Here is a 15,533-nt window from a genome sequence, read left to right as displayed (position 1 = left end):
AGTTTTATTATAAGATTTTTATGTGAATGCAGTTTGTCAATCATATTATTTGTTTTTTTTTATCTTATGTTTTTTCGATATAGGTAGCATAGGCTAAATGTCAAAGATAGGTTAAATATTTCTTTTAAATAGGTTAGGTTGTGTATTATATATTTCACATTTAATAAAGATTTCATTACAAATATGTATTTCATTGTTTTCGTTTAAATCCCATATGAAATATCAATAATATATCAGTAAAGTCAATAATGTACTGACAAATTTACAAGTCATACAAATTTATGTTATGTTGAATTTTAATAAAATATTCAATCAAACTTGAGAAAAAAATTAAACTGTTTATAAATATTCATTCATACGAATTATATATATGCATGATATATTTTAGCCAAGTCAAAATCAAATACTATATGACCATTTGTCAATATAATGTTAGGTTAAAAATTACTTAGACAGCCGCATTACTGTTCGTGATTTTTGTTGATCTTTGCTGTTGGTACACCTACATTCTTGACATTTTCATGAAATCTTCTTTCTCTTTCGTTTGACCGTACAATGAGCAAGGTCACAAACTTCAAAAAGGCTGCGGTAATCCGCGTGTTTTTCTCTCTGCTTCTGCTACTTTTATTGTACTTCCTCTTTCTTTCCAAGCAACGAGAGCACGAGGACGTATTTATTATTATAAGAATATAATGTTTATATTTAGGATTTCACACAAACATGTGTCGCGTTTTACGTGGAGAAATAGCATTGCATCGTGAGGGAAACATGCGATTCAAGCAGGTAAGCGAATATATTGGACATTATTTTATTGCTTTTAAATTATCATGTTGGTTTGGAACAAAATTCTAAGAAGCCTATGTGTTTGTACTCTAATAAACACTTATATTTACTTATTACACATAATTTTTCACTTATTTAGGCTGCTTAAGTTCCTATCTTATTTTGTTGAAAATAAAATATTTTGCACTGCTTAGATGTTTTATTGAAATAGTGACCACATGCTTCTTAAAACATTTTCGATTTTTCTAGTAGATTAATTTTGTTAGAACTTTCTTATATTTTTAAACACATGATTTGTTGTGTGGTGCAGTCCAGCTCCTTGTTTATGGTTTAATTAAATGAGACGTTTCAAACTGCACAGATCAAGAGTCATTGCTCGCTATGTTGTTTAAAGTCAATACTTTATTCAATACAATGCTTGACTACATTTTTTGTACTTTATATTTTAATATATGTGTGCATGTGTTCAGATAAATTAACTAATTTTTGTTGGTTTAGGTGTCTTATGATGTAAATACCAAAAATTCTCCCAATGCTCTGAAGGAGTGAAAAGTAGTTGAGCAATGAGCAATGCAGCTCGTTTGGAATGAGAAACCACATTGAGAAAGCATTCTTATTCAAGGGGTAAATTAAACATTCATTTATTATATTATAGTGCAGTCCAGCTCCTTGTTTATGACTGAATTAAATGAGACGTTTCAAACTGCACAGATCAAAGAGTCATTGCTCGCTATGTTGTTTAAAGTCAATACTTTATTCAATACAATGCTTGACTACATTTTCTTTATTTTATATTTTCATGTATATGTGCATGTGTTGAGATAAACTAATTTTTGTTGGCTTAGGTGTCTTATGATGTAAATACCAGAAACACTCCCAATGCTCAGAAGAAGTAATAAGTAGCTGAACAAGGAGCAATGCAGCTCGTTTGGAATGAGAAACCACATTGAGAAAGCATTCTTGTTCAAGGGGTAAATTAAACATTCATTTATTATATTATGGTGCAGTCCAGCTCCTTGTTTATGACTGAATTAAATGAGACGTTTCAAACTGCACAGATCAAAGTCATTGCTCGCTATGTTGTTTAAAGTCAATACTTTATTCAATACAATGCTTGACTACATTTTCTTTATTTTATATTTTCATGTATATGTGCATGTGTTGAGATAAACTATTTTTTGTTGGCTTAGGTGTCTTTTGATGTAAACACCAAAAACACTCCCAATGCTCAGAAGAAGTAATAAGTAGCTGAACAAGGAGCAATGCAGCTCGTTTGGAATGAGAAACCACATTGAGAAAGAATTCTTATTCAAGGGGTAAATTAAACATTCAATTATTATATTATGGTGCAGTCCAGCTCCTTGTTTATGACTGAATTAAATAAGGCGTTTCAAACTGCACAGATCAAGAGTCATTGCTCGCTATGTTGTTTAAAGTCAATACTTTATTCAATACAATGCTTGACTACAATTGCTTCAAATCTTATATTGCAAAATGTGTGAACATTTTAGTATGCTCACATTTACCTTTTTTTTTCTTTAGGCATTTTATGATGTTAATACCCTATATGATGCTTGGGAGAAATTAGCTGAACAATTTGCTAACCAGCTTCTTGAAAATATGAAACCAGATTGGTTTACTGCATATTCAAGTTGTAAGTTGAACATTATCTATTATATTAAGGTGCAGTCCAGCTCCTTATTTATGACTGAAATAAATAAGACGTTTCAAACTGCACAGAACGAAGTCATTGCTCGCTATGTTGTTTAATGTCAGTACTTTATTCAATACAATGCTTGACTACATTATTTTTCTCAAATATGAGAAATATACATATTTATGTGAATATTTCTATACACAAATATAACATCTTCTGATGTTCTTTAGGTATCTTCAAATGGAAAGCTCTCTGATTATGAAAAGACTAGCTGAACAATGTGCAGCAATTTTACAATTTAAAGTACATACAAGAATGTCCTTGACAATTTGCTCATTGTTTTTCTGCAGTTGTGGTGGTTGAAATGCTAAACTGAAAGACTTAGTTTATTATGTAAGTTCCTAATTCATTAATTGTATAATATGCAGTCCAGCTCCTTGTTAATGCATATCAATTTATCAAGACGTTTCAAACTGCATATATCAATGTCATTGCTCGCTATGTTGTTTGAAGTTAATACTTCATTCAATACAATGCTTGACTACATTCTCAAATAACTTAATAAGTATTATAATTATTATAATAGAATTTCTTTTGTAATGATATTAAATTTATTCCAGGAATCCCATGGCAGCTACAATTCTTTTGGTGAACAAAGAAATAATTGTACTGTGAAATAGTTTTTTTGTAAAACTGTAAAATTAAACTGATGATTATGTACATAATTGTTTTTTATTTAATGAAGCGATAACTTTGGTGTTCTTATTACACCATGTAATAACAAACATTCAAGTTTTTATGGTTCACTTATGACTTATTTAATATCATCCATGCTAAATTATATGTATTCCAGACAACTATTTCAAAGCAGAAATGCTGAGCATTAATAATACAAATAAATACATCTGCAATAAGATTATTTATATTAATCTCCTATTCTACCGTTCCCTTGAAATATAACTAAGCAACTCATTCAACCCTGAAAATTCTGTTTTGGACTTGTGTTCTATAGGAGTTAATCTTGGCAAGATTGATCCTGCTTTCTGGCGGAAATCTGAGAGCTGCAATATAAAACACTCGTGAAAGCTTTGATTTTCTAAAAACTTGTTCTATAGATCTTACGCTTGAAGCACCAGATAATTTCCAAATTCCATAAAAAAGAACTCCACAACCAGTAAAAGCAAGAACTGTACCATATCCCAATGCCCTTAATGCTAATTGGGCTCCACTGTCCATACCCTTAACGGCATGAGCAGCTACACCTTGATCAAAGGTATTGGGATTTCGTTTCTTAACAGCAGCTACTGTTGTGCTGAACCCAATTATCGCTGATAGACCAGACACCCCAGCCAAAAATAAAGCAGCTGAAATATGCATGATTATATACTACAGATTCAGACATTTCTTGGGTGCATCAAAACTATTTACGCAACTAGAATTAAATCACAATTGCTAGCAGACGTTGTGCCAATTATGTTCATTGTATTTATTATTATTATTATCAAATTGTTTCCTATGTATGTATGTTTACAATAATATTTAAAACTAGTTAAATGTTAATGACCAAAATGTCAATTCGAAGAATCGTTTGCCATTACACATTTACAGAAACCTAAATAAATTACCTTTGGCTCTAAAGCTTTTCTCACTCGTATTTGTTTTTATATTATCTAACCTATCTTGTCCCAGGTCTTCCATTATAAGATTTGATAGATTCTCTCTCGGGTCGCTCTAACCTACACAACAGGCGACATGGAATGACAGGTTATAGATTAGTCATTACCGATGCAATCAATCTTTTTTAAATAAATTTAACTAAATCGGAACTTAAGAAACGATTCAAAAATTTATTTGCATACACTTTTTACACATTAGTACTCAATTTGAAAATTAAGTTGTATACTATTTGAATTAAAATTATATAATTCATAAAAATGTCATTTTCAAAATTACCGCGTTTTATTTTTATTTTGTTGTCTATCCTTTAAATGGATTCTTGATCTTTGTAATATTTTGTGACAGTCCATTTGTGAGTTTGACAAAGTTGTCAAATCCTTACATTTCGTATGAAGTATTTTTTAAAAACAATAACGTGATGATCAATATGTAGCAAGATGTGTAAATTAAATATACGTTTAATTGTTGACTTTAAATACGATCATGTGAAAAAGAAATAATTTTCTATGCTGTTGTTTTGTTAGTTTTATGTAAGGCTAGGTCAGCGAAGAATTTTATTTTTATTTTTGATGATTACATACATTTTTTTCTATTAATTTTAATGTTATAAATGAATTTAAATGAGTGCGTTTATCAGCCCGTTGCAACTTTTGAACCTCCTATTAATTTAGAATGTAAGTATATATTTATTAAAAAAAAATTATTATTTACATTTTCTTTTTATGAATTTCTTTATGTATACTGTGCACATTCTATATTTCAAACTCTTTGAAATAGTGTTCAATTGAATAAGCAGATTTTTTGTTATATATTTAATTATCACATTCAATTATTATGTAGTATATTAACTAGTTAATAAGTTACGATGCTTTTCTAAAAAAATAATTAATTGATAATTAAATAAATATAGTTTCATGTATTGATTTATTAAGATTGTATCCTAAATAGTTTTTAGAAAAAAGCATTAAATAGTTCATTTATCAATTACTGTTTTAGTAAATTCTTCCCTTTCGGATATTTCTCCAACTATATCAGACGAAGAATATATTCGCCCTGATATAAAATTGCATCGAGGCTCTAAATTCATTAATACATCAGTGTACATCACAACAATGCCCCCTAGCAAACGCGTAACACGCAAATGGGAGGTATTTGCTGGACGCAATAAATTTTTTTGCGATGGCTACCTCATGACCGCTCCCCATTCTGGTGTCTTCTATTTGACTGTAATACTCATTTCTGTGACTAGTGGATTATTTTTTGTTTTTGAGTGAGTATTATTATCATAAAATATTTACATAATAGAATTAAGAATGAAATTAATAATTGAAAAAATATATAAATTCAATTATAAATTAAATATTGGTTAGGCTCATTGTTTGATTTGGGTTTTGTTGGATATTACATTATTAATAAAATTGTTTATGAATACATTATACAGTTATTTTAAAAAATGTATAACATTTTAAAAAGGTATTTCATTAATCATACATACAACCAAAACATCCAAATGGAATGCCATTCATAACAATAGCTTATTGTTATAAATTTATCAATTGTTTATAAATGTGAAACCTATAATTTTAGCTGTCCATTTTTATCATATCATGTATCACCACTATTACCAGTTGTGGGGGCTTTATTATTCGCATTTACGATGAGTTCTTTGTTGAGAACTTCTTTTAGTGATCCAGGTATAATACCTAGGGCTCCTTCTGATGAAGCAATGTACATCGAACAACAAATAGGTGATTATATTAATAATGATTTATTATATATTATATTCAGATTTTCTATTTTATTATCTTTTATTTATTTTATAATAATAAAAAATACTTGTAAGCAAAGAAGAAATATTTTACATATATCATTTTTTAATTTTTTGTTTGTTTAAAACATATTAATCAATTATTTTTGTAATTCATATTTTTCAGAAATACCAAATTCTGTGAATAGTCCAACGCACAGGCCTCCACCTCGTACAAAAGAGGTTCTTGTGAAAGGTCATTGCGTTAAATTAAAATATTGCATAACTTGCAAAATATTCCGTCCTCCTCGGGCTTCCCATTGCAGCTTTTGCGATAACTGCGTGGAAAGATTCGACCACCATTGCCCATGGGTAAGTTCAATTTTGTACATATACTTTTTATTAAATTTACAACTGATAAATTTTGTTTATTTATTTTTTCATTTGTCATGCATAATGAGAAGTTTAATTTATATTCTTTTACTTGCATAAGAATAAATATTAATCTTAAAGAAATATGTTATATTTACTTATAATACTTTTTAATAAGTGTCTCAATTATTTTATATCTTTGTGTAAATGATTTAGATTTTTCTTATTATACACTCTTACTGATTTTATTATATGAAATAACTATAATGTCTTCTTTTTCAAGATTTTATTTTAAAATTGTGGAAATAAAAAAGTTATTTCATTAACTTCCTGTAAACTTCATAACTGTAAAGCAAAAATGTGAAATGATTCATCAATTATTATGTGAGACTGTTTAGTTGTTGTGTCAAACATTGTTTGAATATTTATTTTAGAAATTATTTGTTTTAACGGTCGTTAATTATAACGTAATTATTTCATAAATACCGCCGAAGATATACATATAATTATATATATGCAAAAAATATATTTATATATTATTTAATAAAATTTGTTTATTCGTATTATATTATTGTGTGAATGCCAAATTGAAGTTTTGATCATAAACAAGATTAAAATCAGCCTACCTTGGAATTTAAATAAATTATACATAATTTTAAAGGCGAGGAAAGATGAAATTTATTTAAACTTCATCTAACACTAACAAATGTTTATTTTACATTAATTGTAATAAATAATCCAGATCACTATAGAAATATGTTAATTGATTTTTGATATGTCTTTCGTTTGCGACCAAAAGCGAGTTTGAGAAAATTGTTGGAGAAGGATCATTTTTAAAAAAATTATATAAAGATTATTACTCTCTCTTAGTATTATACCGATCATATAGATCGACGTAAATTATTAAATCATTTAATTTGAGTAAATTGTAATCGTCAATAAAAAATTCTATCAAACGAGTAATATTGAATTGTTATTTATATTAGATCTTACATGATTAGTAATATTAGGCGCCTTTTCAGGTTGGTAATTGCGTGGGCAAAAGAAATTACAGATTCTTCTACATGTTTATTGTCTCTCTTGCATTTCTCGCTGTCTTTATATTCGCATGTGCTATAACCCACCTAATTATGTGTAAGTATGGATTTTGTTTATTTATCCTGCTAGATTGTATTGTAACAATCATATAATGTTTGTCTTTTTTGTTGTCTTTGTTGATATGTGACCAGAAACCTAGTCACCTCCGTGTTAATTATACGGGGGGCTTCTATGTGTTACTAAAATCTTTTCAAATTTTTCATGAATGAGTTGTAAATCTACTTTAATGAGTTTTGTAAATCTACGAAAATGAATGTAAATCTTCATGCATGACTGTTGTAAATTTAATGAATGAGTGTAGTAAATCTACTGCAATGAATGTGAATCTTTTGTCTTCAAGTCAGTAATAAAATTGAATAGTTAAGTGATTTTATCTACTTTTTTACTACTAGATAAATTTTATATGAAGCGTGTAGTAACTACACTGTAGTTGTTGATATGTTCATTTTTTTTTCAGTATACTTTTGTTATTTCATAACTGTATTTTATAAATGCTATATATATATATATATATATATATATATATATATATATATATATTTGTTTACTTATTCATTTAGAACTTGATTAGAGTTTTACATTCTGTGTTGGGTTAAAAATAGTTTAACGAAATAATTTTATAAATTTTATTATCTGTCATTATTATTTTATCTGTTATTATTCCATTAATTTTATATTCTGCATGGATACTACATACTGTTAATAAAGTGTTAATAATACACCTCCGAAACCTTCACTTTCTGGATTATATCCAATGCTGTTAAATTGATACAAAGCACGTTCTATGAGTATTTTATTTTCAGTGTTATTTTAGTAAAAAATCGGTGTTTTTTTTATTGCGATATCGTCCTCGTGGGCAACTATGCATGAAAAATTAGATTCTTCTATCAATATGTACTCAGGAAATACATATACATATTTTTGGCTTTGTAGAAAATAAAGTTTAAATATTCATTATATTGCTTGATTTCCTGTTGTTCAACTATAAATTAATATTTAACATTGATTAGCAATTTTTGTTCAAGTATATTGGTATTGAATAATTTATTTCACGACTTAATTATAATCAGATCAAACATTTTAGAAACACTCAATAAAATCTCCAATGTAATAGTGTGAAATCGCTTCTATAATGATTTTTATTTTATTTCAAATTTTACTTTCTCTTTTACTTTCATAACTATTGAAGTAATATTAATTTGTGATAGTAACAATTAAACAAGTTACAATGTGAAAATCTGATTTTTGTTTTGTATATTTTCAGTGACTAAAGATGATAAGCAATTTTTGGAAGCTGTTAAGGAGAGCCCCCCAAGTGTAATCGTGGTTGTGATATGCTTTTTTTCTGTTTGGTCTGTTTTAGGATTAGCTGGATTTCATACTTATTTGATTACCAGCAATCAAACAACCAACGAAGATGTTAGTAATAATAAAATTGAATATTTCATGGAAATAATTTTATTATTCATTGTTTTTACACTTACATTATGCAGATACAATTTTATTTACAATTATCAATGTTACATGATCAATGTTAATTTTGATAATCTTTTTAGATAAAAGGTTCATTTAGTGCGAAGGCAGGCCAATTATCCTCTAACCCTTACTCTAGAGGCAATGTATGTTTAAACTGCTTTCATATTCTTTGTGGACCTGTAACTCCTTCATTAATTGACAGGTAATTAATCCTTAACTCTTTTAGTTCAATAATATTTAATATATCGTTTTAATATTATTTTATTCCACAGAAGAGGCATAGTCGCAGGAGATTTAAATGGAGATTGCCTATATGGTGACAAACAAAATGATCTTGTCATAACAAATAAAAATTTTTCACATATGGAGGTAGGTTTTTCAAAATTAAAATTTATCTTTAAAACAATATTTCTATTTTGTTACTGTTACCATAATTTTTTTAATGAAAAAACCCTTATCAATTTGAATATTTGAAAATAAAATTAATCTTAATTTTATTATTATTTTTACAGAATGTAGAAATTTTAAATAAGAGTGGTGATTCTCTACCTCATGGCATTTACAGAAATCGTCCTGACAGCTTTGGTGAGTTGAACAATGCTCCAGATTTTTATACTAACACCAATTTGAATGCAACATACGAGTATTATAAATACGCAATCGGTACACATAAACATCCTTATAATATACCGAAACATATTTCAATAAAATCAATATTGCGTGAGCACAATTTAGAGGGCATTACACGTAAATCTGATTTCTACAAATTAAATAAAAATACATCATTCAAGAAAAGAGACAAATATATTTTTAATGATGTTTTGGTTCCTTTAATGCATAGTATTCCAGAAGACAATCCAATCGATACTTGCAGTAATGATTTTTTAAGTAATGTTTCTCAAGAAAATGTTGATGAAAGTGAAATAATTAATATTGAAAATATTACGAATATTTATACTAATTGCAATAATAATAAAATGCAAAATTTAGAAAGTTCGTCAAGTCAAAGTCTTATATTACAAAGTAATTTTACAGATATGGTACTAGATAATAATATTCCGTTGCCTGATTTTACAGCTTATAAACCACAGTTAGAAAACACATATAATTTTCAATCTAGCAATTTATTCAATAAAAGTAATTTTAATATAAAACCAGTAATTGCAAAGCATAATAGAACAAGATTGCCAAAATCGCAAATTTTAGAAAATACTGTAAAATAGAAAATATAATATAACAGGATATATTTATATTAAAAGACGTTTTAATAAGAAATTTTTTAGAAACTGCGGATTTCTGTAAATGATTTTTTTATTGATCTCAATTTTTAAATTTTGAGCAAAATTTATTTCCATATCTAGCAAAAAGAGCAATAAGTGTAGAAGTCTGTAAGACAAAATTAAAAATTTTATATATAATTCTATTTTAAAAAAATATATTTTTATTCTAGAAGGTAGTATAAAAAATGATATTAAAAAAAATGAAATAAATGGAACAGGCAATCGATTAGTAGAATTTGATGTGAAATGATTAACATATTTGCTATATTTTGAGTAACTATTCAATTTAAAAAGAGTATTTATTTTTAAAAAAATGATTGTATATAAAGTCTATTTTTATGCACTCTTGTTATATATTTGCTTGCAATGTACAAAACTGTATAAAAGTATTAAACATTCCTTTGTTGCGGTATATAAAATTTTGTATCTGCTCATGTTTGGATTTTAGAAGATAGAAATATTGTAAATTTGTGTATAATTGTTTGTTTTTATACCATGCCTATTATACTTGAATATATTAAATTTGAAACATTTTTGTATTGCTTTTCTATGGAGTACCTATATATAGGTGAGTGTGTGCAATTATTAAAGTACACAATATATATAGAGCTTTGCAATACAAAAAATGCTTTTTATACAATAGGTTTAAATTTAGGATGATGGCATGATATTCCTAGACACACTGTACATTATAGCATGTAAGAAATTTGCAAAATTAAACTTTTCACTGTGGTCTGAGAAAATAGAGCTTTGTTAGTTGCTTGTATATATATATATATATATATATATATATATATATATATAATATAAACAAAACTGCTGTTAATTTAACATAATATAATATCGTTCATATTAGTCTAAAAGAAGAATCAATATTTATACTTTCAAGGAATCAAGGTTTTCACACTGATATTTTATAGCAGTTGCTTTTTAAATGTTTGAATAGTTATAGTCAATTTGCAAACTGGAATAGTTATTAATATATAGTTCAATCATGCTTTATATTTTGGTTCTAAAAGTTTATTATATCCATGCTAAAAACTGCTTTTTTATTTGGAACTATTAATAATAATGATGTATATAAAGGAACAGTCATTGAGTATATACGTCTTCATATGTTTATTTTTAACTTCACAAATATTCTGTAACTGCAATTCATCTATTTCAGATCCCAATAGTTCGAGTGCTACGCATTTAGTAAGCAATGAAATAGCATTAGCAACATTACCAAATGGATTAGGGGAAGGTACGATGGCTGATGTTGGTGATATTAATAATTCAAATCAGATGTCGAAACAAAACAGTGGTAGTTACAACAATTTATTTAATGTGGACAGCTGTACTACAGAAACTGAAGTATGTTCTGAGGCTGTACCACATGATTTAAAACCTCTGGAATGTGGAAACATCTATTCCAATATTCCTAGTGTTGATTTTATGCAAGGTGGTGATGGTAAAACTGATGATGCAAGTATGCATTTGTATTCCAATATCCCAGTGGCATCTGCAGTGAATGAAGAAAGAAACATTGGTTTCAATAATGATTTAGATTTGGATCCCGTGGAACTAACGAGTAACATGGCTAAGGTCCAAGTGAGAAAAATAGCTAAAGAGTCTATGCATGGCACAGAATTTTATAAAAATAATTTAAATTTAAAGGGTACAACAAAAAAGGATAACGGTGATGACAGTAAAAACAGTATTATTAATTTTGAAAACTGTAATCAGACGAATGCTCCAAATAGTAACGATACAGTGTTAAGTGCTAGTAGATTACAACTTCTCCAAGATACAACGATGATAGATACAGCTCTTGACTTAGATAGTTTGGATGGTTCCAGCATTGGTAACAGTTCTCAAGTGGGTTTAGTGAAGATAGTGAACTAAAATAATTTTAGATATTAGATGAACTATTTTTTTATGATATATTTATATTTGTTATATTTATAAATTGCATTGATTAATTGTAAATTTATTGCATATCATAAACTTTTTATATGCTTCTATTAAATAAATTCTATTATATGTATAAATGTAAATTTAAGTTAACATCATATATATGCTTTAAAATTCATGTAACCTTGCAGAAATCAGATTCCCCATTAATATTTATGCTAAAAATAATGCTAATTTTTATTTTAAGATGAGAAAATTGAGCTAGCTATGAAATGATCTTCACGCATATTTTAAATGAACATTCAAGATATGGAAGATGAAGACAGTATGTACTCTATTTGAAATTTCTTACAGTTGAAAAAAAGCAATTTTTGAGAATGCTCCACTGTAAATGCAACCTGTTATAGAAGAGAACCTGTTTTATTAACAAGGTAAGCAAATATCAAATTGTATCTTGAATATAGAGAAAAATATACAGTGATCAATTTACTTTATTTCATAATATATACACATGATTCATAAAATCCTTCAAATAATCAATATTAATAAACATACACATACATAACATATACATACAGTTAACAGGACCTACAAGAGTATTTAAGTACTAATGAGTTAATATTTAAAAGATTTATTTAATTAACCTATCACCAATTGTTTTTCAGTATTTTGTACTGGTTCGATTTCAGTCTCAGCTATGATTTGTTTCAGCCAATATTGAACTTGAGTTGGTTGATGCTTGAGGTCTTCATTATTTGTTGGAGAGCTGTCTGTAAATGATTTTTCGGTAAAACTAGTTTTAGCACTATCAAAAGAATCCGAACTTTTTATTGTATTTGATCCTGGCGAGTTTTGTTTGTTCTGTTTATTATTGGAAGTAATCAGGTTATTTTCTATTTTTTCAGTTTTGTCCGAAATTAAATTTAAATATTTACACTGAGGAAATTGCACTTGCACTTTCAAATCTTCAGTGCTGGATACCATATTTAATGTATCTAAACATTTGTATAAGCATTCATGATCATTATTAGGGCTGATATAGTCTTCTATAACATAAAGATTGCTATCCAAGGTGATGTTACTTAAATCTAATTCTCCAAATTTCATTATGTCTGAGATGATTGATTTTTCACTCTCATTACTGATGTCAAATTGTTTCCAATGATTTTTTTTCACGTCCAATGCATTATTTTGTTGCTGTTGTAGCAATACATCAATCTGTCTAATGATTTGTTTTTCCCGATTATTCAGTGTATCATGTAAGCGCAGAAAACTTTCATGGACCTTGCTTTTTAGCTATATTTAAGATAAATAGAAATTTATATACAAATTTTTCTCATAATATAAAAATATTTTAAATTGTCATCAATGATATAGCAATTACAAATTGCTATTCATTGATTATTCATTCTGAGTGCAGGAATGTGATAAGGAATTTGAATAATTGTAAATATGTACTTTTATTATTACTGAAGGAATTTGACAAAAATATTTTATACAGGATGACTTCTAAAATTGATTTTAGAAGATATAGTCGAGGTATTTCTTAGAAAAAATTACATTATAAATACGATAAGACTTACTTCATTGGCTATTTTTTCATAATTTTCCATGGCTTAAAAATATAGAAGACTTTTATACGGATAAAAGTCCAATTTGTGGATTAATTAAACATTATGTGACATAAAAGATTAATCTATGATGTACAATTAAACATATTTTGGCACTTTCAGATTATCCATCTGGTATTTCATCGAATTTGCTAATTTTTTCGACAGATGACAAAGATCTTCATGGGATCTTTCGTCTGGGGGCTACATAGTATGGCAGAGGTAGCCAACATTTTAAGAAATAATATTCAGTCATACTTATTATTATACAAAGTCTCTTAAATGAAAAAAACACAAGTATTGGAAATTTTTTTGTTAAATATTATAAAACGATATATAATGTTCTATTTATTTTTGCTTGCGTTAATCTTAAAGATAAAAGTTTTATTTAAGAACAATTTGCAACAGGTACAAGAATAAAATTGAAAAATGTTGGCCATCACTGCCGTGTCTCAATAAGAAATGTCAAATGCTGCAATGCGCATGTTACAAATTGCAAGCAAAATAATAGTGATTTTGAGTTGTCAAAGTATTTTGTATCGTTAGGCGTGTAGCCTGTTAAATTTTTTTATCAAAATCATAATTAGACTCAATTAATTAGTGTAGCATAACGGAAGAACAGATGCTGGTAACCCCCTTATAACACGGTGGTTATGTTCAAAAAAATCTACCGTGTTATACGGAACACATGATTGATATGGTTAATCACATGTATAAAAGTGAAAGAAAGTATTTCTATATTGTAGGGCCCGGAGGATTTACAATGTGAGTCAAAAACTTTTTTTAGTACAAAACTAATTAACGAGTTCTTTATGAAATTTATTATACAGTATGTAATAACTGGATGATGTTTTCAAGAATAAATACTATGAACAGTTATACACGAAGCATGAACAGAAGCATTTGTAATATTTTTGTACTGTTCGAAATTCATATTGTACCTAAAAGAAATGCTAAGTTGCTGTATAATTTTTTACAACATAATGTGTAAAAGATAAAATGTTGGAATATCAACTCTTTTAAAATATAGTTTCAATCTTCTTACCTGACAAGAAACTTAATAATACAATTTGTGTTAATAAAGTTGCATATACCTCTTTTATAAGAATAATCATATAATTAAGTGCTTTCTTCAAATAACTTTGTTTGTATCTCATTTACAATTGTTAAATTCCATAGGATCTACATACAGCTTGCTAGTGGTAACAAATTGCAATGCGATAGAACAAAACAAAACTGAATACCTATCTGTACAAGCGGTATCTGTAGTGCATATTTTAAAAAATTCTCAAAAATAGTTGAAAACCAAATTTGATAATTCAATCAATCAATCAATCAATTCAATCATGCAATTTTATGAGAAATATATCCAAGATTATTTAAATCTTGGATTTAAATAATCCAAGTCAAAATTTGATGATGTTTATTAAGGTTGCATTGAATTGTTTTCAATATCAAAGTATTTTCAATGAATTTTGCTTTTTGTATGCAACTTTTCATAGAAATAAAAGTGAAATATTCAATTAAAATACAACTCTGGTTCAAGGTTCAGTTTATTTCTTATATATTTATTTAAATTTGAACACATTGTTTAGAAGAAACATTTTTGGAGTGGTAGACTTTACTTAAAACTACAATTGAAATATATATGAAGTATTACTACAAGAACAAAATATTTCTGTGAATTAATACTGTGATTTTAATTCATATTATAAATCTTTGGTCTTTAAATTATGGTTTAAAATTATTTAAGCAGACAAAAATAGCAATTAAATGCTATTAAGTTAATATTTTTGTACTTAATATTTACTATGTGTTATTTATCATTTAACTCTTGACTAATATCATTTTAATGATAGTGTAAAATTGTACTAGTTAATACATGTTACGAAATGACAGAATTCTTCAAAACAATTATAGATAATTTACATTATCAA

The 15,533-nt window shown here is 27.2% G+C and overlaps 3 protein-coding genes and 1 long non-coding RNA gene across 4 annotated transcripts; 2 read left to right on the top strand and 2 right to left on the bottom strand.

Moving 5' to 3' along the window:
- The first annotated feature begins 624 nt into the window (after positions 1 to 624).
- LOC113369953 lies at positions 625 to 2,773 on the top strand. The gene is made up of 6 exons (XR_003366551.1): positions 625 to 783; positions 1,282 to 1,407; positions 1,629 to 1,754; positions 1,974 to 2,099; positions 2,326 to 2,437; positions 2,671 to 2,773. It is a non-coding gene; the product is annotated as an uncharacterized LOC113369953 (long non-coding RNA).
- Positions 2,774 to 3,246: 473 nt separating this feature from the next.
- LOC113369951 (transmembrane protein 242) lies at positions 3,247 to 4,195 on the bottom strand. The gene is made up of 3 exons (XM_026610577.1): positions 4,066 to 4,195; positions 3,563 to 3,804; positions 3,247 to 3,501 (listed from the first exon to the last, which is right to left on the bottom strand). Exons 1-3 carry the CDS (start codon positions 4,136 to 4,138, stop codon positions 3,379 to 3,381), a joined length of 438 nt encoding a protein of 145 aa, XP_026466362.1. The 5' UTR covers positions 4,139 to 4,195; the 3' UTR covers positions 3,247 to 3,378.
- A 423-nt stretch (positions 4,196 to 4,618) lies between these two features.
- On the top strand, positions 4,619 to 11,977 carry LOC113370794 (palmitoyltransferase app). Its single transcript, XM_026611482.1, has 10 exons — positions 4,619 to 4,791; positions 5,114 to 5,387; positions 5,705 to 5,865; positions 6,052 to 6,236; positions 7,259 to 7,370; positions 8,599 to 8,753; positions 8,891 to 9,012; positions 9,083 to 9,179; positions 9,323 to 9,395; positions 11,259 to 11,977. Exons 1-10 carry the CDS (start codon positions 4,728 to 4,730, stop codon positions 11,975 to 11,977), a joined length of 1,962 nt encoding a protein of 653 aa, XP_026467267.1. The 5' UTR covers positions 4,619 to 4,727.
- A 574-nt stretch (positions 11,978 to 12,551) lies between these two features.
- LOC113370615 lies at positions 12,552 to 13,769 on the bottom strand. Its single transcript, XM_026611312.1, has 2 exons — positions 13,570 to 13,769; positions 12,552 to 13,282 (listed from the first exon to the last, which is right to left on the bottom strand). The coding sequence occupies exons 1-2, from the start codon at positions 13,597 to 13,599 to the stop codon at positions 12,626 to 12,628; spliced, it is 687 nt and encodes a 228-aa protein (XP_026467097.1). The 5' UTR covers positions 13,600 to 13,769; the 3' UTR covers positions 12,552 to 12,625.
- Positions 13,770 to 15,533: the final 1,764 nt, after the last annotated feature.

The sequence above is a fragment of the Ctenocephalides felis genome, unplaced genomic scaffold, assembly GCF_003426905.1.
Source record: "Ctenocephalides felis isolate EL2017-DRISC unplaced genomic scaffold, ASM342690v1 CF-g0.4_SCAFFOLD_01492, whole genome shotgun sequence".
Lineage (NCBI taxonomy): Eukaryota > Metazoa > Arthropoda > Insecta > Siphonaptera > Pulicidae > Ctenocephalides > Ctenocephalides felis.
The sequence above is the reverse complement of the archived record's forward strand: the minus strand, read 5'-3'. Positions and strand labels throughout refer to the sequence as shown.